At 43.6% G+C, this 26,433-nt stretch overlaps 1 protein-coding gene across 14 annotated transcripts in view; it reads left to right on the top strand.

Moving 5' to 3' along the window:
* The window catches only part of RIMS2 (regulating synaptic membrane exocytosis 2), an 801,312-nt gene that overhangs the window by 604,418 nt on the left and 170,461 nt on the right, over nucleotides 1–26,433 (top strand). For 4 of the 14 annotated variants that reach the window (XM_088442657.1, XM_088442650.1, XM_088442646.1 and 1 more), the window contains one exon: nucleotides 6,780–6,812. The exons of the other annotated variants lie outside the window; for them this stretch is intronic. In XM_088442657.1, coding sequence (XP_088298783.1) covers nucleotides 6,780–6,812 — 33 coding nt within the window. The remainder of the gene's footprint in view (nucleotides 1–6,779; nucleotides 6,813–26,433) is intronic. 14 annotated transcript variants of the gene reach the window in all.

Genomic DNA, 26,433 nt, shown 5'->3' with positions numbered 1-26,433 from the left:
AGTATATGACAAATTCTACATTGCATATGTCTATAATGAAGAGTGGGAACATTTTGGGGGACAAATATTTGCAGGTATTCATCTTTAAGGCCGGGGTAATTAGGCTACTGGGCAGCTATGCAGTTACGCCACGGTGGTACTTCTGTCCTAGTGATGTCGCTAGTTTCCAAGTATCAGCAGGGCTACTCCCTCAGGAATATTAGTCAGGAAAGAAATGGCTGCCTCTTGTTTGTGTGCAACAAGTGTATTTTATCTTGTTACCATTATGGAACTGTGTTCTTGTCACCACTCAGGGTAATAACATGAAATGTAGAAATTATATTTAAGTTTCATTAGAATATTATCGCTAACAAAATTTGTTTTTATTTATCGTTTATTGTGGTCTTATAATAAAATGTCATTCAGAAACCAGGACCCTGCAATTGTGTTGGCATTTTAGCTACAAACAACTTACCGGACTACATTTTTGTTCTCATTTCAGACGAGGGGGTATCTTCACCCCAGACCTGTGTTCTCCTTTTTGACTGCATTCAGTATTTGCCTGAACCATAACTTTATTGGCAGCTCACCTGTCATCTACACACACACACACACACAGAAGGCAGCCATTTTGTGACCTGAATGAATATTCAGGAGAATACAGCATACTTGCCGATTTCTGATATCTCCTCTCCGGGAGAAGCCCGAAGAGGTGAGGCAGGTGGCCTTTTCGGGGTTGGGGACGGACTCCTATGTCAATAGGCACCGCCCCATTCATGGTAAACTGCCATTAATCATGGGACTGCTAAGAGGGGCTCGGCTAAATGATGCATTTTTTGCGTCATTTAGCCCTGCCCCCTCCATACGGAGCCGCGATACGCGCCAATTATTTTCCCGTGCTGCCCACTTCACTCTTTCGGGAGGCTACCTGAAAATTCCCGCGACTTCCGGAATAGGAGGTAAGTATGGAATATTAATTAACTAGGCCTATAGATTGCAAATTTGTGAGCAAGGCCCTTTCCCTCTGTCTTTCTGTTAATGCTCAGTCTTATAAAATGTTGGCTACTAATTGTGCAGCTGGAGCTTTATAAATGAAGGCTAATAAATATTAGTGACGTTGGGCTTTAGTGATGACATTTGTTCCTAGTGAATTGGTAAGTCCAGGTCACAAAATGTCCGCCTCCTCTGTATAACTGACAGGCAGTTAGAAGGACCATGCTGTGTAAAGGTGCATACACATCTTTCAGATTTTCTGTCGGATTTTCCCTTGAAAAAGTGAACGATTTTTTGAAGTGTAATGAACGATTTTTTGAACGATCGACGAATAATGTTCCTTCCCTTAATGAAAATCGTCATGTTGGACAGTCTGAAATGGATGATGAACGATAACTGCAAACGGGAGTGTGCATTTGTGAGTATCGTTCATCGTTGTAACTCATAAACTGAACGATTTTTTTGAACGATTTAACGATAACGACGTAGTTATTGACAAATCGTTCAAAAAATCTTTACGTGTGTATGCACCTTAAGATATCATATTTTCAGTCCAACTGTAATTCTCTTTATTGCACTTTTAGTTCAACACATGATAACATAAAATAATGATCAGTGATCTGTATGTGAACCCTAAAAATGAGTGGAAGTATAGAATCAGTTAGTTTACCTCAATATTCTCTGTGTATTGTAAAATAATGGGGGCCTCGGTTTCCACTTCCTCAGGTACATATTTTCCCGATATATGTTACCCGGATAAATGTGTATGTCACATATAATTGGTAAATTGGTTTATGCAAAGTTGTTGGACTTTTTTCACTCCCCAGCAAGAGTGATTAGAAACATATGACTTAGCTTTATGGTTTTGACACACAGAATATTTAGGATTTCTTTATGTAGATATCATGTAGCTTTACAGTCATTCCTGCACCAGTGGCCGGACAATTCCTCATTTACACGCGTCATCCAGACACCATCTTGGTTTACATGGATTCCAGCCTGCAACAAAGTGTTAAACATTGTTTGCTGCAAAATTTAAATAATGTAGCATATGTTGCACCTTCATGATTGTCCATATTTGGAAGCCCAGCAGATTTTGGAAAAGAAAATAAAAACCATGCTGTACATTTTTTTCTCCAGTGATTATTACAGCTTGAATGCCCATGTATATCCCTGAGGAGCCATTTTGGAGTGGTCCTATGGACCATCATCAGTCTACTTAATAAATGTGCATTATAGAGTGTGTACAATCCCATAGGTCCCTTTACCGGTGACACTCCCTGTTTGCTTAGTATCAGGATCTTATAATCAGAGCACAGAATTTGTTTGACCCACAGCTGACAGAACGCAGTGATCGATCTGAGTTATATTTACAGCAGCGGAGCACGTTGTACAGACCGGGCTACACTCCTGTTAGCGTACATAGCAGATATTGTATATATCATGCAGATTAAAGGAATATTTCTTCTTCAGGATATATTGTATGTTTAATGAAACACTTTTGTAGTTTTCTTTTCATCTACCGTCAAGTAACTTTTACAGTGTACTTTGTTGTAAAGAGGACAGATTGCAGAATATGGGGTATGGGTTGTCCTGGTTATCAAGTCATGAAATGGGGTTAAAGGGAGTCCACATAAAATGATTAACAAATACTGCTACCTGTTTGTAACAGCATGAGCACATGGTCTTTCTAACCAATGTACTTGTGAGCTGGAGATATCAGTTTCAGAATATAGTGGGGTAGTCTCTAAGCCTCCCTTCCATTATAACTTAATAAGACTCCCCTAGCTCTGCAGAGAAAATGATAAACTAGCAGGGAGCACATAACACAGTACAGACGTTGGCCACCACTTTATCGGCAACTGGAGGATATGAATTGCTGGGAGCAGCTGTCTGACATTTCTCCTCACAGAGCTGTACAAAGGGATGAACATTTCTCAAAGCCACCATGAAAGATTTCTGCAACTTGTATGGTTACAAGATATGGCTAATTTCAGATACATTGCATTGTGTTGCCAAATCACATTTTATTAATGTTGCTCTATCTATCTATCTATCTATCTATCTATCTATCTATCTATCTATCTATGTAATAATATATCAAACATATTGATCTCTTATCTATCTATAATCTATATAATACTTCATCTATTGTATAGGCATCATTGTCTGTCTGTCTTATAATATATCATACATATCTATCTATCTATCTCTGTCTAATAATAGATATCATACATATCGATCTCATATCTATCATCTATATAATACTTTACCTATCGTATAGCCATCATCATCTATCTTATATTCATTTATATTTATTCTATGTTTCTCTTTCTTATATTATTATATTTGTCTATGTATGTACCTCGTCTGTCTTATATACTTTTGTGTTTAAATAATAGTCTGTTGACTGGTTCTAGGCAGCATTTAATGTAAATTTTGAATAAACTTTCTATCGTCAGATGATAGCTGTGACACTTAAACTAAACTTAACTATAATAAACACACGAGACCAAGTAATGCCGTTTAAAATTAAATGGTCAGCTTTATATAGTTACAATGGTAGGTATGGTGGCAGCGTCCACTTGTCTTAGGCCAAAAATATATCACAACTTGCGAGGGCCATCTATCCCAGACAAGGGTAAGTGTGATCTTAAAACTTGCAAGGGCCAACTATCCCTTTCAGAGCAAGCGATGCGGCCCCAGCACCCATGCCAATGCACCATTCATCCTGCTCGTCGAGAGGTGCCGCTGACCCCAATAGGGTGAAATCAGCCTAACCAGTGCATTGAAGGGGTGCGCACTGCTATTACTGCCGCAAGATGGACGCTTCAATGTTACCGGTCTTTCCCTGCTATGAAATAAAGCCGACACAAGACACAATAGGAGAGGGTGGGTGGGAGATCAAATTCAAAGAGGCAGATTTACAACAGCAGCTTCCCCACACCCTCTCACATAACACGCCCCCTAACCTCTCATCCTATCACCACACCCTCTCACATAACACACCCCCTAACCTCTCATCCTATCACCACACCCTCTCACATAACACGCCCCCTAACCTCTCATCCTATCACCACACCCTCTCACATAACACGCCCCCTAACCTCTCATCCTATCACCACACCCTCTCACATAACACACCCCCTAACCTCTCATCCTATAACCACACCCTCACATAACACGCCCCCTAACCTCTCATCCTATCACCACACCCTCTCACATAACACGCCCCCTAACCTCTCGCCCTATCACATCTGCCTATCCACTGTCAAACAAAAAAACAAACATCTTTAACTTTATGAACCTCCTCTATCCCTGACTAGAAGTTTATGTGCCCTCGATTCTAGCCCAAACCTCCGTTATATTATATAGATTTTTGTTGCTTCTGGAAAATACATTTAAAAACATTTATCAGCCTGTTTTCTATTATAGAATTAACAAAATTGTTCGTTGTCTCAATGGCCAAAAGTTTTGAGAAATGGGTTTCACAGAGTTTGCTGCTTCAGCGTTTGTAGACCTTTTTGTCAGATGTTGCTATGGTAACAAAACCCCACAAATTCTGACAAACTCCAAGCATTGATTAGGCAAGAATAGGCGGCCATCGGTCAGTATGTGGCCCAGAATTTGATTGACAGCATGCCAGGGCGAATTACAGAGGTCTTGAAAAAGAAGGGTCAACACTGCAAATATTCACTCTTTGCATAAACTTAATGTAATTGTGAATAAAAGCCTTTGACACTTATGAAATGCTTGTAATTTTACTTCAGTATACCATAGTAACATCTGACAAATAGGTCTAAAAACACTGAAGCAGCAAATTTTGTGAAAACCAATACTTGTGTCATTCTCAAAACTTTTGGCCATGGCTGTAGTATGTATGACAATGACACAATGCCGCTAGACAGAGCACCAAGATCTTCTCCGGGCAGCTGTTCTTCCTGGGCCTCCTGGAATTTGGACTCTGACGAAGACCATGTATGGTGTGAGCAGTAGGACCAATCACAAGCCACAAATAAGACATTTTGGATTGGGGTTAGTACTCCTTTTCATTCCACCATCATTTAAAGTAGAGATGGGTTCCTAGTTGAACCAAGTCCCGGCCTTGGGTCTGCCCGTAAGTTCGGATCTCGGATCTAAAAAACGGAATTCTGGTTTTGGATTGCATGAAAACAGGTCCAAAATACATGATTTCAGCTGTTTTTAACTTTTTATCAATTTTAAAGAAAACAGAAACCAAACCAAAACATATGAGGTTGGTTTTACCAAAACTATAACATTTGAGGGTAGTTTTGACAAAATTAAAATACGAGGGTCCGCGGGCATCTCTTATTTAAAGGTGGTTATACAAATGTAATTGCCTTTTTTATATTACGGAACCAGCACAGCCAGGGGAAAAACAACTGAGTTTGGTGGATATCAATGTTTACCATAGAAATCAATAGCATTTAAACAAAAACATATTTTATTCTTTGGAGGGTGATAGCTGTACCGCGCAAATCATCGTAGAAGATTCTGTGGTTTGAATTAATATTTTCCTGCTGTTCTATTGTCACTTCATTAATTCCTCTCGTCTTCTGAAACACCTGCGTTTCCTTAACAGATGGAGGTATTGTTACAGATATTGTAATAAATGTTTCACATAGACATTTCTCTGAATTAAATCTGGAAGCCCAGCTTGCTTTGCACCTAAAAGCAGCCATTTCTACACGTGCAGTCGATATTTTGAAATACAATATATTTTCATGTTTTTAAAAAAAAACAAAAAACAGACGGTTGTGTGCAACAAACAAATGAGCAAAATGATAACTCGGCAAACTGAGTTCTAATATTTTCACATGTTTATGAACTTCCGGAACAATGGGCCTTTCTCTTGTTATTTTCCTAATAAAGTTTAATGAAACGAGTGTGACTGCCTGGCTCTGTGATACGTACAGAACTATTGGGGGACATTTATTAAAGCTCCTGTACAGTATAAGTCAGTCCCCGTCCTGCAAAGTCTCAAAGATGTGCATTTTTTCCCCACATTTTACTTCAGCTGTGAGAGTTGTGGCTACTTTGGGCAAGTGTTTATGACAAATTCACTAAAAAGTCATATCCATTTAAGGTGATGTTGAGGCACCAGAAAGTAGGGCAAGGAACATCACTATAGACCAGATGCCAACCAGAGTACCATCAGTGTACCACCACTATGTGTGAGATATACTAAGCCTCGGAGAGAGATAAAGTACCAACCAATCAGCTCCTGTCACTTTACAGACTGCTTGAAAATTGACAGTTAGGAGCTAATTGGTTGGTACTTTATCCCTCTTCCCTCTATCTCTCTCCAAGGCTTAGTACATCTGCCCCTATATGTCCTGGCTTTAATAAGTGTCTCCACATCCACTGTTGGCATTGCTAGAGGTGAGTTAGAACACCAATGGAAGGCCTTTATGAAATCGATAAAATGTACGGTAACCCTCATCAACCAAACTTGTTTGCTTTACTTTTCAAATCCGTAGCATAAAAATTATCATTAGAATCAGTAGACTGAGCCACCTTTTTCCTGGCTTTCATTTCTCATAAATGCCGCCCAGAGTGGGTTGTCTGGATATATAATAAAAACATAAATGCAACTTATGTAAACCAATACAATGTATGTATATATATATATGTGACACAGATAATGAATAGATTAATACTTCGTTTGCCATGTGCGCCATTCACATTTTCATTGAATTGTGCTTGTTCCATTGTGTTTTATGCATTTTGCAAAATACCTCTTGTTTTAACCCTTGTGTTTTGGTTCCCTTTTCTGTTTTCCCTAGAAAATGGAGACAAGGAAATAGAGTCTTTTGAAGGTCTGTACACCATAGAGGGTTTGTTTTCACTCATCCCCCCTTTTCGGGGGGCAATAGGGCAAAATAAACCCAACTGCAATTGATGTCAAAGTGTCCGGTCTAGATAGCAGATACTTAGGGGGATTATGTGAAGACGTAAAGTGTAGTAAATTTTTATTTCAGAATTATTCTAGTTAATGGTGCAGTTTTGTGGCTGAGTGCTGAGCCTGTTATGATGCACCACAATGGAGGCAGCCATATTGGAAAAACAGAACCAATATCTGTAAGAATGCAGCCGAATCGGTGAAAAGCAAATTAATTTTGCAGAAAAAAAAATTTAAACTTATACTGCTGAGTATCTTTGTAATGTCACTAGTTCCTAGAGAATAGATTTGTTGTATCATACTTAAAACAATACATTAAAGTGCCACCCTCAGGTATGTCAAGTGAGAAGGTGGGTTGCATCCTTCAAGCATATTGGTTCAGACCACAAAATGGCTGACACCACATTGGGTAGGCACAGTGACACTTTACACGCCTCTTTATGTTCTGTATTGTGACACTGGGCTAGGTGAGAGCGGTTTGCCTCAGGTGCAGTCAGCTGCAGTGGGCTCTTCTAGAACGACTGTCACTATAGAGATAATGGATCTCTATGGTGAATGTGCTGTCTGTACTAACTGGGAGCAGGAAGCGCCAAGAATGTGCTAGTTTATGGGTCTCCTGCTGTTTAGTGATTACAGAGGATCCATTTACCATAGAGATCAATGATCCCTATAGCAACATCCATTCTTGCTGGTTGCGTGTGAGGCCCTATACTTTATTCAGCGGTACTTTGCTGGCTTTTGTAATCAAGGGCCCAATACACTAAAGACTAGTTCATTAAATATATGAAAAGCTTATTTGTAACATTCACAAGTGTACAGTGCAGGTAAATATCCCCATTCCAGAAATGTAGCATCTGCCTGTGATACATTACCATGAACTGCTTTCACCTGAAGCTAAACGCAGCTGAAGCGAAATCCGGACGCAGTGCAAGGTTATGCAGCAGTATCCGTTACCCTGGCCAGTAACTCCAGTGTCATCGGAGCCTCCCTTACATCCCAATGGTCCAAATGTGTGTTGGGACAGGCCTGATTTGGACAACTAAAAGGCACAGAGAATTCAGGATTGACTTTGGGGGCTATATTTTCTAAAATGCGGGTTTTAGTAGTGGAGATGTTGCCCATAGCAACCAATCAGATTCTACTTATCATTTATCTATCACCTTCTAGAATCTGATTGGTTGCTATGGGCAACATCACCACTTTGAAATGTAATAAAACAGACAGAGGTGTAATGGGTTTCAAACTAATTACGCAGAGCAGCCCAACGGAGCCCCTAATTCTAACTGGAAGTCACCACATCCATAACAACAAGAGTAAGATAGAAAAGCGAAATAGGGGATGTACAAACAGGCGCTTATACAAATACATATAGATATACAGTAGGTACAGGAATGAACAAGAGTTCATAGAATGAACAGGAGAAACATAGATAGCATCAATAAAAGTGAAGTCACACTATTGTACTGTAATACAGATGGAGAAAGTGTGTTCCACATTTAGAATGTAAGTCGCATCTATAAAGGGCGTACCCCACTCACAAGACAAACGCTGTGTTTGTTCCTTTTATTGATGCAATCTGTGTTTCTTTCTTATGCCACATACATCACGTTGAGGGAAGAGACTACTTAATTGCGTCCAGAACAAACTAAGAAGAACTTAATATAAAGAGACAATCCTAACCCAAGGGATGTTCATTCATTGTACCTACATTATAACTATATTTATTTGTATAAGCGCCTGTTTGTGCATCTCCTATTCCCTATATACCCCTGGCTGCATGGAGGGTCAGGTAAAATTTTGTTCCTAATGTTGGGTTGGGATACAGTCAGGAGGCCGACGGTCGCAATGCCGGCAAGTGTTTAATGACAGGCGTCGAAATCCCGACGCCTGTCATTAGACCTACGCCGGGAGCCCGACACCCGGCTTGCCGATCGAAGGGGGGGGGAGGGTTAGGTTAGGAGGCTCCTGGGGATGACTTAGGGTTAGGCAACCCCCCAGGAGGTTAGGGTTAGGCCAGGGAAAGGGGGGGTTAGTGTTGGGCACTCACGGGGGGAGGCTAGGGTTAGGCACCCCCACAGGAGACTTAGGGTTAGGCTGCGGGGAAGGGTGGGTTAGGTTTAGGCACTTAGAGGGGGTCAGGGTTAGGCACTTGGGGGGGAGGTTAGGGGGGGAGGGGCTAGGTTAGTTTGTACTTACCTTTAGTGTCGGGATCTTCACTGGTGCCGATATTCCGCTGTCGGGATTTGAATTCCACACTGATTCCGTTGGGATGTATGTGTTTACCTGCATCTGTGAATGTTATTAGTACACTTTTTATATAAAACAATCTCCATTTCAGTTTAATGGCCTCTTAACCAGGTACAAGTGGAATAAAGTATCTGACGGGCAACAGCATCTGCTATCTACATGGTATCAATTGCAGACATGCCTTGTGTTGTGTAGGACGTGTGTGTTCTAGATAGTGTTTGTCTCCTGTTAAGAGGTCTTGTGCTGTGCTGACTCCTCTCGCTCTGGTTGCAGAGTGCACGGTGCCTAACATGTTTTATCCCACTGACTCGTTTCACATTTCTGTGTTTTAACCTTTCAAGATCATGTACAGTACAGTATACTATGTACATCAATGGACCACACTAAATAACCTGTTGTAGTCACAATTAAAGCCTCTTTGATGTAATATTTTAATCCCTAAAATTATAATAAGAAAATCAGGTACGGAATAACTTCAGGAGAAATGGTATTAACATGCACTACCACTAGGCAAACATGGGCAGTTGCCTAGGGTGCCAATTCGTTTATAAATTAGGGCCTTAGGCCCTGATTCAGAGCCGGACGCTCTGACAGAACGCTCGCTCTGAATCAGGGCCGTCCCTGCTCCTTTTTGGAGCGGCTTCCTGGCCGCTCGCATAGCTGTGGGTGACCACCCACAGCTATAGCGAGCGGCCAAAATGATGGTCGCGATGGTCAAGACCATCGCGACCATCGGGCTTGCGACGAGACCCTGCGGTAGGGTCTCGCTGCCGCAAGCCCAGGAGTGCTTTTGGCTCTATCAGAGCCAAAAGCACTCCCACTGACATCACTAGTGATGTCAGTGGGGCCGGACCCAGACGGTAGGCGTTCCCATGGGAACGCCTCCGTCTGGGCAGCCACGCCCCAGGCACGACCACCAAAGGGGGCGTGCTGTCAATCACCATTGACAGCACGCCCCCTTTGGTACGAGACCCTTAACGACGGCTTGGCCGTCGTTATTCCGGTCTCGCGCATGCACACGACGGAGGCGCCTCCGTCATGCGCATGCGCACTTGGGCACCATCGACCCGCTTGCGAGCGCTGAGCGCTCGCGAGTGGGTCTGAATCAGGCCCTTAGTGAGTAACAAAATATCACTCAGTGTCCGGCTTGTTGCGACAACACCCCCCATTATGAGCACCAGCCACTGACCAAAAGATACAGCAGCTGGACCCGGTGGGGTATAGTTACTAATGTGCGGGTTTTTAGAAGTGGAAATGTTACCTAAAGCAACCAATAAAATTCTAGCTATTATCTTCTAGAAGGTGCTATATAAATGTTAAGTAGAATCTGATTGGTTGCTTTGGGCAACATCTCCACTTCTAAAAACCCGCACTTTAGTAAATCTGCCCCTGTGTGTCTGTGGCTGCTGCTTCTCCTCCATATTTGTAGTGGGCTGGGGCACTGGGCTATGATGGCACAGCCCAGAGACACTCTACCAAGAATTGAAGATGCCGCCACCCCTCTCTACACTAGGTAAGACCATATAGATAACCTATTAATGCATTTCAAAGTGACACATAAATAATATATGTTGACTTACATCAGTTCAGTAATCAGCATTTGTTGACTGGGAGCTGCCATTATGATCATTACAACAACGCAACTATTATTAAACCCTATTTGCATACATTTGATACCTTGTTTATGGGAAATGCCGGGGGGGGGGATTTATAGAAAGATGATGACATCATTCCCATCACCAAGTGGGTGGGGCAAGTAGCATGATGTCATCATCACCACACCCCCGCCCTCTTAGTGCCCATTGAAGTGGGTGGGGCTTGCAGACAGATCAGCACCCTTCTGCAACAATTCTGACCTCTCCCAGAAGTCCAGGAAGTATCGCCCTAATCTGAGAGTCTCCCTTACTTTCCAGGAGAATAGGCAACTACTGTATGTAAAAGCTAATTAGAAAGAATATAATGATGCCGCACTGATAATATTATTTGTAAATGATTATTTTTTATATTCAGAATTTTTTTTAAATTAAAGATTCTGTCTCATAAAGCTCCGTTTAGTCTATTTATTCAGACTCATCTGATATCTTTTATCTATGGAGGTGCTACTGGATCAATTTATATAAGTACAATATAATGTTATATCAACAAAAAGAAAAGAATAAGATGCAATGCCCAGTGCACAATCATGGATTAAGTAATTGTATTTTGATTTCTGAATTATTATTAAAAATATTTATTCTTTATTTGGTATCTTTTAAAATATGATATGAATGTATGGCGAAATATTAAAATAATAAAGAATAGAGTGTGTATATCAGGAAGTGTTTTTTAATCACATATTCTATACTTTTGCATCTTATTCTTTTCTTTTTGTTGATATAACGTTGTATGTAAAAGCTGTTTTAAAGCCATAGAAAAGTAGGACTTTGAGAATTGCCTTCTCATACAGCATTTTTGCTAATAAATGTCGTTTTCAAAAAATTATTTAACACAACTTTTTTTTGCTTTGACACCTGTCCTAATTTGAGAAACTTTGTGAAAATGATAAATTAAATCCTCTTATATTTTAGATTTAGTGATCTTTTAATCACCACTACTTGTCGCATTTACTGCCATTGCTTCACTAGCGCGTGCAGTAAGGTGCAAACAGAGCCGGCCCTAGGCATAGGCATTATAAGCAAATGCCTAGGGGCAACTGGAATGCCCAGGGGTATCCGACGGCTCTGCTGTTGCCCCAAGGCGCAGCTGCCCCCGCCTGCTGCTGCCACCCCGACGCTGCTACGATCGGAGCTGCCCGGCACAGCTCCCCCCACCTGCCGCTGCCACGTTCGGAGCTCAGCTCCGATAGTCAGCTCCGCCTGCTGCTGCCCTCCCCCCCGGCGCTGTACCCGGTGCCAGTGTCCTCCAGCCCGGCGCCACAGGGGGGGCTCCAAGCCGGACGCCCGCTGAGATGTTATTACCAGCGGGTGCCCGGATCCTTCCCTGCAGCACCGCATTAGCTGGAGGCTGGCGTTCTCTCCTGAACTCCAGCTTCCAGCTCTCCCCATGGGCACTCATGACGTCTGTCCCATAGTTCCGAGGAGCAGCTGGGTGGGTAGGATGGCGGTGGATGCAGGAGCGGGGATTAAGGTAAGTGTTGTTTTTTTTTTTGTATAAGCGGCACTACAGGGGCAATACTATGGGGGTATATGGGCACTACAGGGGCATTACTATATATGGGCAATACAGGGGCAATACTATGGGGGTATATGGGCACTACTACAGGGGCAATACTATGGGGGTATATGGGCACTTCTACAGGGGCATTACTATGGGGGTATATGGGCACTACTACAGGGACATTTCTAAGGGGGTATATGGGTGCTACTACAGGGGTAATACTATGGGGGTATATGGCCACTACAGGGGCATTACTATGGGGGTAAGCCTACTGTATATGGGCACTACTATGGGGGCACTACTACAGGGGCATTGCTATGGGGGTACTACTGTATATGGGCACTACTACAGGGGCTTTACAATGTACGTATATATCTATACAGTATACATGTGTAATTTTGCCTAGGGCACCAAATTGGCTAGGGCCGGCTCTGGGTGCAAAAGTGCAGGTCCATAGCAGGAATGTCCTTTAGAGATGGCACTCATACTTGCACAAAAACACCCATATTTATAGCCGGCATTTATTGAGGTGTAATGGTGCATACACACGGCCAGATTTCTTGGTCGATTTAAACGATAATAATGTTGTTTGATCATTTAGATCGACCTTTTTTGCCCCCTCAAACGATATCGACCATCGCCCATACATGCAGGCCAACCTGGTCGATATCGACCACGTTAGCCTGGTTACTATATGGACCCTCGATCATTGATCGAGGGTCGTTATAGTAGTTGGGGGAATGGAGCATGTGCTGGATGTTCAATATCTGATCGTTGTCTGATCTGACCATGTGTACGGTCCATAAGAGGTATAATCTGTGGACAGGAGGAAGTATAGTGTTCCTTGCGGATTGTGGGTTAGGCACATGAATGGACACAGCTATACACTGATACAAGAATGAGATATAATTTTGCAGAAATTATTATTTACATGAGGCCACAAAGTTTCCCATACCATAACTTTTAAAAAGAACCGGTATTCTGATAATATTAGCACTGCTATCAAACATGCATTCAATTCCAGTGAAAGAAAGGGTATACTTTTAGGAAGCCGGCAGACGGAATGCCGACCACCGGCTTCCAGACAATTTAATCCCGATGAGGGACGAATGACAGGGAGACCTGCGCCCGGCATCCCGATCGAGCGGATGCCGGGCGCCGCAGCGGACAGCCGCTCACGGGGGGGGGGGGGGGGTTAGGTTTAGGGCTCCCAGGGGTGATTTAGGGTTAGGCACCCCCCCGGGAGATTAGGGTTAGGCACCCCCCCGGGAGGTTAGGGTTAGGCTAGTGGGAGGGAGGGTTAGGGTTAGGCACCCCCCTGGGGGACTCGCTCTGAATCAGTGCCCTCCTCCACAGCATATGCGAGCATCCATGATGATGGTCGCGATGGTCTTGACCATCGCGACCATCGGGCTTGCGACGGAGACCCTGCGGTAGGGTCTCGCTGCCGCAAGCCCTGGAGTGATTTTTGCTCTATCAGAACCAAAATCGCTCCCACTGACATCACTAGTGATGTCAGTGGGGCCGGCTTCAGACGGTAGGCGTTCCCATGGGAACGCCTCCATCTGGCAGGCACGCCCCCGGCACGCCCACCAAAGGGGGCGCGCTGTCAATCAACATGCACGCCCCCTTTGGTGCGAGACCCGGAGCGATGGAGAGCCCGTTGCTCTCCGGGTCTCGCTCATGCGCACGACGGAGCTCCCTCCGTCGTGCGCATGCGCAGTGGGGGAACATCGACCCGCTTGCGAGCGTCCTTTGCTACAACATGGGGATTTTCTAATTGTGCAGACAGTTGATCTGTCTGTCAAAAGTTTCTCAAGTACGATCGCTATTCCAGTGAGACGACTGCATCATCTGTAACTTCAGTCCTTTAGGCTTTTTGTTTCCTTCAACCTTTCCTGACAACGATATTCTTGGACTGCATTACCTACGCACACAGAGGGAGTAGTTATAGGGGCTGAGCCAATATTAATGAGAGAACAAGCTAATCAGTAAGGCCTTAATATTGGTTCAGCCCACAGAATCTTAGTTTCCACAGTGTGTAGACCATGGTTATATTTTAAGAGTGGAATTAAAGTAACTTCGGGCCTGATTCAGCGGTGCTGATTGCAGATTCCTGATTAATGGGAATCTGAGCGTGCGCATGACCCATTCTGCGTAGTCGCACACAGCCCCTTCTATGCCTCTGCTTGATTGACAGGCAGAGGCATTTAAGTGGTGATGCGGAGGTAGCCGGCGTTACCAGAATTGGGGGTGTGTCCACCCCATTTTCCGGGGAGTGGCCAGCCCAGGGACTGCGTCTGCCGAGGCTTACTCAGCTGGCTGGCGGCCCAGTGCCGTCCACCATCGCGACCATCGACAACCAATGGTCGCGATGGTGATCCCAGCCTGCGACCACCTTCACAGTGCTGGGATTGCAATTGCAGCAGGGGGTGTCATACACCTCCTGCTGTATTTGCATAATAGCAAGGACGGAATTGCAAAGGTACCTGCGTGCAACTTTGCAATTGCGATCCTTGCAGAATCACCCCCTTAGTTTTCAATGCACTAAGCAAACAAGGTGACACATTTTAAAAGTCTTGTCCTTTTTATGGCATGTCTGTCGATAACTATAAGCACACTGGTATTGCAATTAATAAAGAAACCTTACCTTGAGGGAAGGGACGTCAGCGTTTGGGGGTGGTGACGGGGGAGTGGTCGGAGAAATGCAGGCGTGCCTGTCTGAACGCCGTTGCATGGGTGTGCATGAATTAGCCATTGTGACGGCATACGCAGCTTGTGCACTCACTGCGTGCGACGAGGTTAGCCATTTCTGAGTCAGACCTGATGTAATTGTGCGTGAGGGGCCGATGTTACTCGATGTTCCTAATGTATACACAGCACTTACGGATGTGCGAAAGCGGTAGTGGGCGTCTCTATGCTGGCTTTGCGATTGCAAACAGCATATTTTCGCAGCAGGTCTGCGAGTGTAATCGCAGCTGCGATCGCAATAGCAATCCATAGTGAATGAGGCCCTATGCACTAATAGCCTAATGCAAAAGGCTCTTTAGCACTGCAGGCAGAAGTCCCCATTATTTTCTGTGGGGACTACAGTCTGACCCTATATATCAAACTCAGAAAAGTGAAGATTTTTCAAGTTAGGTCCCATTGGTTGACACCATCCTCAGATGGTGTAAACTGCTTTATGCCGATGGAGGCATTCTCTCAGGAGAGGGATCATTTTACGATCCCTCTCCCACAGCCTCCATCCGGCTCCCGAATCTGACACTGTGGGGTAAATTTACTAAAGTGAGAGTTTTTAGAAGTGGAGATGTTGCCCATAGCAACCAATCAGATTCTAGCTATTATCTTCTAGAAGGTGTTAGTTAAATGTTAATTAGAATCTGATTGGTTGCTATGGGCAACATCTCCTGTTCTAAACACTCTCACTTTAGTAAATTTACCCCCATGCATCACAGGAGGAATCTTCCTCAAATTACTCCTCCAATATGCCGGGGATGTAACTCGTGGGTACAGTGGTTATTGGACCCTGCGAGTTACATTTAGTAAACAATGAAAACGTCTGCCACAAGACTGACTGTAAATGATCAAGGCCCCTAAATCTTTACATACAGTACAAGGTAAGCAGCTGTGCTCACTCTAATCAGATGCAGTTTGTGCTGTTCTTGGTTTTGGATACTGCTTATTTTGTAATATTAAAATTGTTTCATATTAACAGTAATGATTTTTTACTTAAAATGACTCTGTTAAAACTGTTTGGTGAGTGGTCCTATCTGCTGTACATGTTGCGGTGTACCACAACCTAAAAGAGTGAATTAGAGGTAAAAACTATATATGGAATAATGGTTAGAATTTCAGGTCCTGCAGCTTTTGTCATGACCTATTAGCAGCCACTAGATGGCGTGTGGCAAGCTGAAATAATTGCAGCTTTACATGCATGAGGCCCAATGCTCAAATTATTCAAAACTGTTAAAGATCATTTTCTTCATTTATGAAGCGGCATCTTTGGAGCTGAGAATTTAGAAACGGCACTCACAGTCAGTGTAAGGCACGCTGGGCTTTACACTGACAGCGAGATTTAAATGTTCACATCCAACACGTTGGGAAGCGGCAGATTACAATAGCAGCCGCTTTGTAAATAAAGCCCCTTGGTTTAAAAGTCTGTGGGCCTGATTCAGATTATCGAGAATCTGTATGTGCGTAGGACCCATTCTGCGAGTGTGCAGAATGGATTCTGCTAAAACGCACGCAAACCCTTGAATGCCTATAAGGGGCGGTGTGGGGGCGGGGGCGGCCAGCGTTCCCGGAAACAGGGTGTGTCCGCCCCGTTTTCCAGGAGTGGCCAGTCCAGGGACTGCGTGGGCGTATGCAGTCTGCTGGGCTTGCAAGCCGGCCAGCCTGAGTAAGCTGAGGCTTAGGGCTATTACACACCTGCCGGTTTTTACTGGTCACCGTGTTACAGTTGGGAATATCCACTAAAATGGACGGCTGCCGTCCACGGTTTCAATGTTAAAGATTGGGGGGGAAAACTAAACACTGCTAAACCATCTAACGCGTCACACAAAACAGTTGTGTGTGTGTGACAGGAAAATATCCACAGGGAAAAAACTGCTTGCTGGTGAAAACCGGCGTGTGTGAAATAGCCCATACTCAGCTGGCCGGCTTCCCGGCGCTGTCCACCATTGCGACCATCGACCACCGATGGTCGCGATAGTGATCCTTGCCTGCGACCTCCGTCACAGCGCTGGGATCGCAAGTGCAGCAGGGGGTGTCATACATCTCCTGCTGCATTTGCATTATTGAAAGGATCGCAATTGCAAAGCTGCCTGTGTGCATACATCATATCTATAGCCTGCTTGCATACATCATATCTATAGCCTGCGTGCATACATCATATCTATAGCCTGCTTGCATACATCATATCTATCGCCTGCGTGCAACATCATATCTATCGCCTGCGTGCATACATCCTATCTTTCTCCTGCGTGCATACATCATATCTATAGCCTGCTTGCATACATCATATCTATAGCCTGCGTGCATACATCATATCTATATCCTGTGTGCATACGTCCTATCTACAGCCTGCGTGCATACATCCTATCTACAGCCTGTATGCGGGCATACATCATACATCATATCTATAGCCTCCATGCATACATCATATCTATAGCCTGCGTGCATACATCATATCTATAGCCTCCGTGCATACATCATATCTATAGCCTGCGTGCATCTCTGCAATTGTGATCCTTCCTGAATCAAGCCCTGTATACTATGTTCACTTTAGATCAAATGAAACACTATCCCTGTTATCTTCCTAGATATTTGGAATCGTTGACGATCATTTCAATGAATAAGTATTCTTCTGCTTGAACTACTGTATGGGGATGATGATGGTTGAACTTTAATTTCATAATGTGAATAATACTGAGCTCTGTATTATGCGGTTGAGCTGATAAGGGAGCTTCTAATCCATACCCATTTTTTATTTTTAAATATACAATAGGAGCGAAGGGTTTCCTGTTCAAATTCACTTGTCTGCATTATGTTCTTCTGGAAATATGTGTTTTAAATATTAATTAATCATAAATCATATAGTTAGCAGCATATAGGGTGCCATGAACTGATGACATCAGAGAGTAAATTGCGGTTCTCTTAGGTATTAATGAATATACAAATGAATATACATGCTGGTGTTTATAAAACACATTTATCTATCATACAATGTTATGAGAAATTAGAGATACTGTACAATACACTCAGTTTAATAATTTGTCCATCAGGGGCAGATTAAGAGAGGAGGGGGCCGGTGTTCAGTCTCTGTGGGGAACCCCTCTCCCTCCCCCCTCTCGCTGGAATAAGTGGAAAACTGAGCATGCTGGGAAAATAACATGATTTTCGTGATTTCTTTGGCACCGAACAGGGGCAAACGCAGGATTTTTAAGGGGGGATTTATATATACATATATACACACATATGTCACACATACATTACACACACGTCACACATATATTACACACACACACATAAACCACACTTGGCTACTTTTGAAAAAGCATTTCAGGGAGATTGTGAAAGCAGCACCTACTGTATGAGCGTGGAAGTAAAGTGGGTGTGTACTACATCTGAGAGGCGTGTCATACGATTTAATTAAATCCAAATGTAAATGAGCCCCATAGCAGTTAGTAAGATCTACTTGTTGATGGAATCACACTGAGGGCCTGATTCAGAGCCGCTCGGAAACAGCGAGCGCTCGCTCTGAATCAGGGTGGGCACTTGTTTTTTAAGTTGCGGCCTCCTTGCCGCTCGCATAGCTGTGGGTGACTACCCACAGCTTATGCGAGCGGCCAGGTGATGGTCGCGATGGTCAAGACCATCACGACCATCGGGCTTGTGGCGAAACCCTTACGGTAGGGTCTCGTGGCCGCAAGCCCCTGTGGACTTCCTGCTCTAATAGAGCAGGAAGTCCATCTACTGACATCACGAGTGATGTCAGTAGGGCCGCCCACAAGCGGCAGGCGTTCCTGCAGGAACGCATCCGTTTGCCCAGCCACCCCCCCTCCTCGCCTTCCAAATGGGGCGAGCTGTCGATCAACATCGACAGCTGCCCCTTTTGGATGCGAGCGCCGGAGCGAGTGCTTTTCGCGCTCGCTCCGGGGCTCGCGCACTCGTAGTGCGCACTGGCCCACCATCAACCCGCTTGCGAGCAGGTCTGAATCAGGCCCAGATACTTTTCAGAAAATGCCTGTAGTAGCCATGGGGATCATTGTGCCTTACTAATGATCCCATTTGAATGTATTTATCTCTGTTTTTTCCTTTATACAGCAGCTACATAATGGGGGTAAGGTGCAATCAGGGAGATTGCTAGACTCTTCAGGGAGTCAGGGAGATTGCTACTATTTCAGGGAGTCTCCTGACATAAACACACATATATGCCACACATACAACACAAAAACACGCACTCTCTCTCTCGCTCTCTCTCTGGGCGAGATGCACTAACATCTCGCAGTACTTACCGCCGGACACCGCCTCCCTGCTGATTGCATATGCACTAACATATGCGATCAGTAGCACAGAGGACAGCTCTTTTCCGATAAGAGCTGTCCTTTGCGATCTGCCCTGCGCCGTGGACTTCCGGGTTTATGACCCGGGAGTCCATCTGCGCATGCGCAGGTTGATGCAACAGCTGCAGGGCAGCGCGATGTGGAAGAAGCCCATAGGCATGTATAGGGTAACGCCAGCAAAATCAGCATCGAAGCCCGGCGGCCAGGAGATTGATGCATATGGGAAATGCGGTAAACAGGGGTCTTACCGCATTTTCCGTTTAGTGCATCCCGGCCTCTTTCTCTTGGAGCAGCTGCAGTAGCAGATGGGGGACAGGACCAGGTACTATGTAATTAAGCCAAAATGACACAAATTGAATGGAATTGTGTCATATTGACTCTGACTCCTCCCCATTGACCCGTGAATCGTGGCATTTTGCCATGAGGGAGCGGGGTTTAATAAACATGGTGCCCGCTCTCTCGTCTGTCTCTCGTCTGTCAGGAGGGTTTCTGGGTACTCAGAAACCCCCCTGCATGCGCTACTGCTGAGGAACAGGTAAGCATCGTCTATGGGTGCAGGATGTGTGTGGTGTGGGCCCCCAGGAGCCCATTTTAGCATCTTTTGCTGTAGTCATGTCTGTGACTTTATGCTAATTGGAGTAAAGCTCTTTCCCTGGTGTACAAGCATATGAGCCTGACTATGCAAGGCTGGGACATCCATTCTGTTCATCTTTAGATCCACAATTTTTTCAGACATCACCATCAGTCGCACCATCGAAACTAGCTCCACCACAGTCTGGCCACCATTGTGACCTATCAGGCATCTGAGTTAGCAATCAGTCGTAGGACACGCCCAGGACACTCCCATAACACGCCCAGGACACTCCCATAACATTCCCAGGACACTCCCATAACACGCCCAGGACACGCCCATCAGACAGTGCATCTCCCTGTGTCTGAGCAGCCACCTCCCAGTCACTGCCCAGGAACGCACAGTACATTTCTGAGGCCGCCCGGCTCGGTCGCTACTGCGCCTCCGGGCCTGATTCAGATACTAATGCCGTCGCTGCTGCATCTTTGTACGCAGCTACTATAATACAATATGCAAATGTCGCAGGTGCCAGGGTTAGGTAATGAGATGCTCCCCTGGCAGCTTCGCAAATCCAAGCGACTGTGTACAAAGATGCAGCATCGGACGCAGGGGCGTTTCTAGAGAGGATGGGGCCCGTGTGCAGTCTCCGACACGGGCCCCCTCTTCTCCGCCCGTCGGCCGGCAGTGCACTGAGCTGTGCGCAGCCGGCGCCGGAGTTATAGACTCTGGGCACTAGAGTGTGCCCAGAGTGTATAATGAATACACAGGTCACCGGGAAAATGGCCGGGGTGGCTATTTTCCCTGTATTGCACATGCGCAAACGACGGCAAAATCGCCTCCACAGCCATTTTCCCGTCGTTTTACAGCACCGGACCCCCGTGCCGACGTGGGACTCCGGAGAGGAAAGTAATATTATGGGTGCAGTTTGTGCGGTGCAGGGCCCAGGGGCCCATGTTCCCCGCACACGCTGCACCCATTATAGATACGCCCCTGATCGGACACAGAACCTTCGATAATCGGACTCTGGGTAGCCCTGTGGTCAAGCAGAATGGGCACTTGTACCGAGATCCTAGAGCCATGTTATTTGCGTACTGGATCACATGTACTGAGATGCTAGAGCCATGTTATTTGCATACTTGATGTATGTACTGAGATACTAGAGCCATGTTATTTGTGTACTGGATGTATGTACTGAGATACTAGAGCCATGTTATTTGTGTACTGGATCGCATGTACTGAGATAATAGAGCCATGTTTATTTGCATACTAGATCACATGTACTGAGATGCTAGAGCCATGTTATTTGCGTACTGGATCACATGTAGTGAGATATTAGAGCCATGTTATTTGCGTACTGGATCGCATGTACTGAGATACTAGAGCCATGTTATTTGCGTACTGGATGTATGTACTGAGATATTAGAGCCATGTTATTTGCGTACTGGATGTATGTACTGAGATATTAGAGCCATGTTATTTGCGTACTGGATCGCATGGACTGAGATATTAGAGCCATGTTATTTGCGTACTGGATGCATGTACTGAGATACTAAAGCCATGTTTATTTGTGTACTGGAACACATGTACTGAGATGCTAGAGCCATGTTATTTGCATACTTGATGTATGTACTGAGATACTAGAGCCATGTTATTTGTGTACTGGATGTATGTACTGAGATACTAGAGCCATGTTATTTGTGTACTGGATCGCATGTACTGAGATAATAGAGCCATGTTTATTTGCATACTAGATCACATGTACTGAGATGCTAGAGCCATGTTATTTGCGTACTGGATCACATGTAGTGAGATATTAGAGCCATGTTATTTGCGTACTGGATCGCATGTACTGAGATACTAGAGCCATGTTATTTGCGTACTGGATGTATGTACTGAGATATTAGAGCCATGTTATTTGCGTACTGGATGTATGTACTGAGATATTAGAGCCATGTTATTTGCGTACTGGATCGCATGTACTGAGATATTAGAGCCATGTTATTTGCATACTGGATGTATGTACTGAGATATTAGAGCCATGTTATTTGCGTACTGGATCGCATGTACTGAGATATTAGAGCCATGTTATTTGCGTACTGGATCTCATGTACTGAGATATTAGAGCCATGTTATTTGCGTACTGGATGTATGTACTGAGATATTAGAGCCATGTTATTTGCGTACTGGATCTCATGTACTGAGATACTAGAGCCATGTTATTTGCATACTGGATGTATGTACTGAGATATTAGAGCCATGTTATTTGCGTACTGGATCGCATGTACTGAGATATTAGAGCCATGTTATTTGCGTACTCGATGTATGTACTGAGATATTAGAGCCATGTTATTTGCGTACTGGATCTCATGTACTGAGATACTAGAGCCATGTTATTTGCGTACTGGATGTTAGTACTGAGATATTAGAGCCATGTTATTTGCGTACTGGATCGCATGTACTGAGATACTAGAGCCATGTTATTTGCGTACTGGATGTTAGTACTGAGATATTAGAGCCATGTTATTTGCGTACTGGATCGCATGTACTGAGATATTAGAGCCATGTTATTTGCTTACTGGATCGCATGTACTGAGATATTAGAGCCATGTTATTTGCGTACTGGATGTATGTACTGAGATATTAGAGCCATGTTATTTGCGTAGTGGATCTCATGTACTGAGATACTAGAGCCATGTTATTTGCGTACTGGATGTATGTACTGAGATATTAGAGCCATGTTATTTGCGTACTGGATCGCATGTACTGAGATATTAGAGCCATGTTATTTGCGTAGTGGATCTCATGTACTGAGATACTAGAGCCATGTTATTTGCGTACTGCATGTATGTACTGAGATATTAGAGCCATGTTGTTTGCGTACTGGATCTCATGTACTGAGATATTAGAGCCATGTTATTTGCGTACTGGATGTATGTACTGTGATACTAGAGCCATGTTATTTGCATACTGGATGTATGTACTGAGATATTAGAGCCATGTTATTTGCGTACTGGATCGCATGTACTGAGATATTAGAGCCATGTTATTTGCGTACTGGATCTCATGTACTGAGATATTAGAGCCATGTTATTTGCGTACTGGATGTATGTACTGAGATATTAGAGCCATGTTATTTGCGTACTGGATCTCATGTACTGAGATATTAGAGCCATGTTATTTGCGTACTGGATGTATGTACTGAGATACTAGAGCCATGTTATTTGCGTACTGGATCGCATGTACTGAGATGCTAAAGCCATGTTATTTGTGTACTGGATGTATGTACTGAGATATTAGAGCCATGTTATTTGTGTACTGGATGTATGTACTGAGATACTAGAGCCATGTTATTTGTGTACTGGATCGCATGTACTGAGATAATAGAGCCATGTTTATTTGCATACTAGATCACATGTACTCAGATGCTAGAGCCATGTTATTTGCGTACTGGATCACATGTAGTGAGATAGTAGAGCCATGTTATTTGCGTACTGGATCGCATGTACTGAGATATTAGAGCCATGTTATTTGCTTACTGGATCGCATGTACTGAGATATTAGAGCCATGTTATTTGCGTACTGGATGTATGTACTGAGATATTAGAGCCATGTTATTTGCGTACTGGATCGCATGTACTGAGATATTAGAGCCATGTTATTTGCGTAGTGGATCTCATGTACTGAGATACTAGAGCCATGTTATTTGCGTACTGGATGTATGTACTGAGATATTAGAGCCATGTTATTTGCGTACTGGATCGCATGTACTGAGATATTAGAGCCATGTTATTTGCGTAGTGGATCTCATGTACTGAGATACTAGAGCCATGTTATTTGCGTACTGCATGTATGTACTGAGATATTAGAGCCATGTTGTTTGCGTACTGGATCTCATGTACTGAGATATTAGAGCCATGTTATTTGCGTACTGGATGTATGTACTGTGATACTAGAGCCATGTTATTTGCATACTGGATGTATGTACTGAGATATTAGAGCCATGTTATTTGCGTACTGGATCGCATGTACTGAGATATTAGAGCCATGTTATTTGCGTACTGGATCTCATGTACTGAGATATTAGAGCCATGTTATTTGCGTACTGGATGTATGTACTGAGATATTAGAGCCATGTTATTTGCGTACTGGATCTCATGTACTGAGATATTAGAGCCATGTTATTTGCGTACTGGATGTATGTACTGAGATACTAGAGCCATGTTATTTGCGTACTGGATCGCATGTACTGAGATGCTAAAGCCATGTTATTTGTGTACTGGATGTATGTACTGAGATATTAGAGCCATGTTATTTGTGTACTGGATGTATGTACTGAGATACTAGAGCCATGTTATTTGTGTACTGGATCGCATGTACTGAGATAATAGAGCCATGTTTATTTGCATACTAGATCACATGTACTCAGATGCTAGAGCCATGTTATTTGCGTACTGGATCACATGTAGTGAGATAGTAGAGCCATGTTATTTGCGTACTGGATCGCATGTACTGAGATACTAGAGCCATGTTATTTGCGTACTGGATGTATGTACTGAGATATTAGAGCCATGTTATTTGCGTACTTGATGTATGTACTGAGATATTAGAGCCATGTTATTTGCGTACTGGATCGCATGTACTGAGATATTAGAGCCATGTTATTTGCTTACTGGATCGCATGTACTGAGATATTATAGCCATGTTATTTGCGTACTGGATGTATGTACTGAGATATTAGAGCCATGTTATTTGCGTACTGGATCGCATGTACTGAGATATTAGAGCCATGTTATTTGCGTACTGGATCTCATGTACTGAGATACTAGAGCCATGTTATTTGCGTACTGGATGTTAGTACGGAGATATTAGAGCCATGTTATTTGCGTACTGGATCTCATGTACTGAGATATTAGAGCCATGTTATTTGCGTACTGGATGTATGTACTGAGATATTAGAGCCATGTTATTTGCGTACTGGATCTCATGTACTGAGATATTAGAGCCATGTTACTTGCGTACTGGATGTATGTACTGAGATATTAGAGCCATGTTATTTGCGTACTGGATCGCATGTACTGAGATATTAGAGCCATGTTATTTGCGTACTGGATGTATGTACTGAGATATTAGAGCCATGTTATTTGCGTACTGGATCTCATGTACTGAGATACTAGAGCCATGTTATTTGCATACTGGATGTTAGTACTGAGATATTAGAGCCATGTTATTTGCGTACTGGATCGAATGTACTGAGATATTAGAGCCATGTTATTTGCTTACTGGATCGCATGTACTGAGATATTAGAGCCATGTTATTTACGTACTGGATGTATGTACTGAGATATTAGAGCCATGTTATTTGCGTAGTGGATCTCATGTACTGAGATACTAGAGCCATGTTATTTGCGTACTGGATGTATGTACTGAGATATTAGAGCCATGTTATTTGCGTACTGGATCGCATGTACTGAGATATTAGAGCCATGTTATTTGCGTAGTGGATCTCATGTACTGAGATACTAGAGCCATGTTATTTGCGTACTGGATGTATGTACTGAGATATTAGAGCCATGTTATTTGCGTACTGGATCTCATGTACTGAGATACTAGAGCCATGTTATTTGCATACTGGATGTTAGTACTGAGATATTAGAGCCATGTTATTTGCGTACTGGATCGAATGTACTGAGATATTAGAGCCATGTTATTTGCTTACTGGATCGCATGTACTGAGATATTAGAGCCATGTTATTTACGTACTGGATGTATGTACTGAGATATTAGAGCCATGTTATTTGCGTAGTGGATCTCATGTACTGAGATACTAGAGCCATGTTATTTGCGTACTGCATGTATGTACTGAGATATTAGAGCCATGTTGTTTGCGTACTGGATCGCATGTACTGAGATATTAGAGCCATGTTATTTGCGTACTGGATGTATGTACTGTGATACTAGAGCCATGTTATTTGCATACTGGATGTATGTACTGAGATATTAGAGCCATGTTATTTGCGTACTGGATCGCATGTACTGAGATATTAGAGCCATGTTATTTGCGTACTGGATCTCATGTACTGAGATATTAGAGCCATGTTATTTGCGTACTGGATGTATGTACTGAGATATTAGAGCCATGTTATTTGCGTACTGGATCTCGTGTACTGAGATATTAGAGCCATGTTATTTGCGTACTGGATGTATGTACTGAGATACTAGAGCCATGTTATTTGCGTACTGGATCGCATGTACTGAGATGCTAAAGCCATGTTATTTGTGTACTGGATGTATGTACTGAGATATTAGAGCCATGTTATTTGCGTACTGGAATGCATGTACTGAGATATTAGAGCCATGTTATTTGCATACTGGATCGCATGTACTGATATATGAGCCATGTTATTTGCGTACTGGATGTATGTACTGAGATATTAGAGCCATGTTATTTGCATACTGGATCTCATGTACTGAGATACTAGAGCCATGTTATTTGCGTA

Source organism: Taudactylus pleione, unplaced genomic scaffold (genome assembly GCF_031769625.1).
Source record: "Taudactylus pleione unplaced genomic scaffold, aTauple2 ptg000314l, whole genome shotgun sequence".
Taxonomy (NCBI): Eukaryota; Metazoa; Chordata; class Amphibia; order Anura; family Myobatrachidae; genus Taudactylus; species Taudactylus pleione.
Note: the sequence above shows the minus strand (reverse complement) of the source record. Positions and strands in the feature narration are given on the sequence as shown.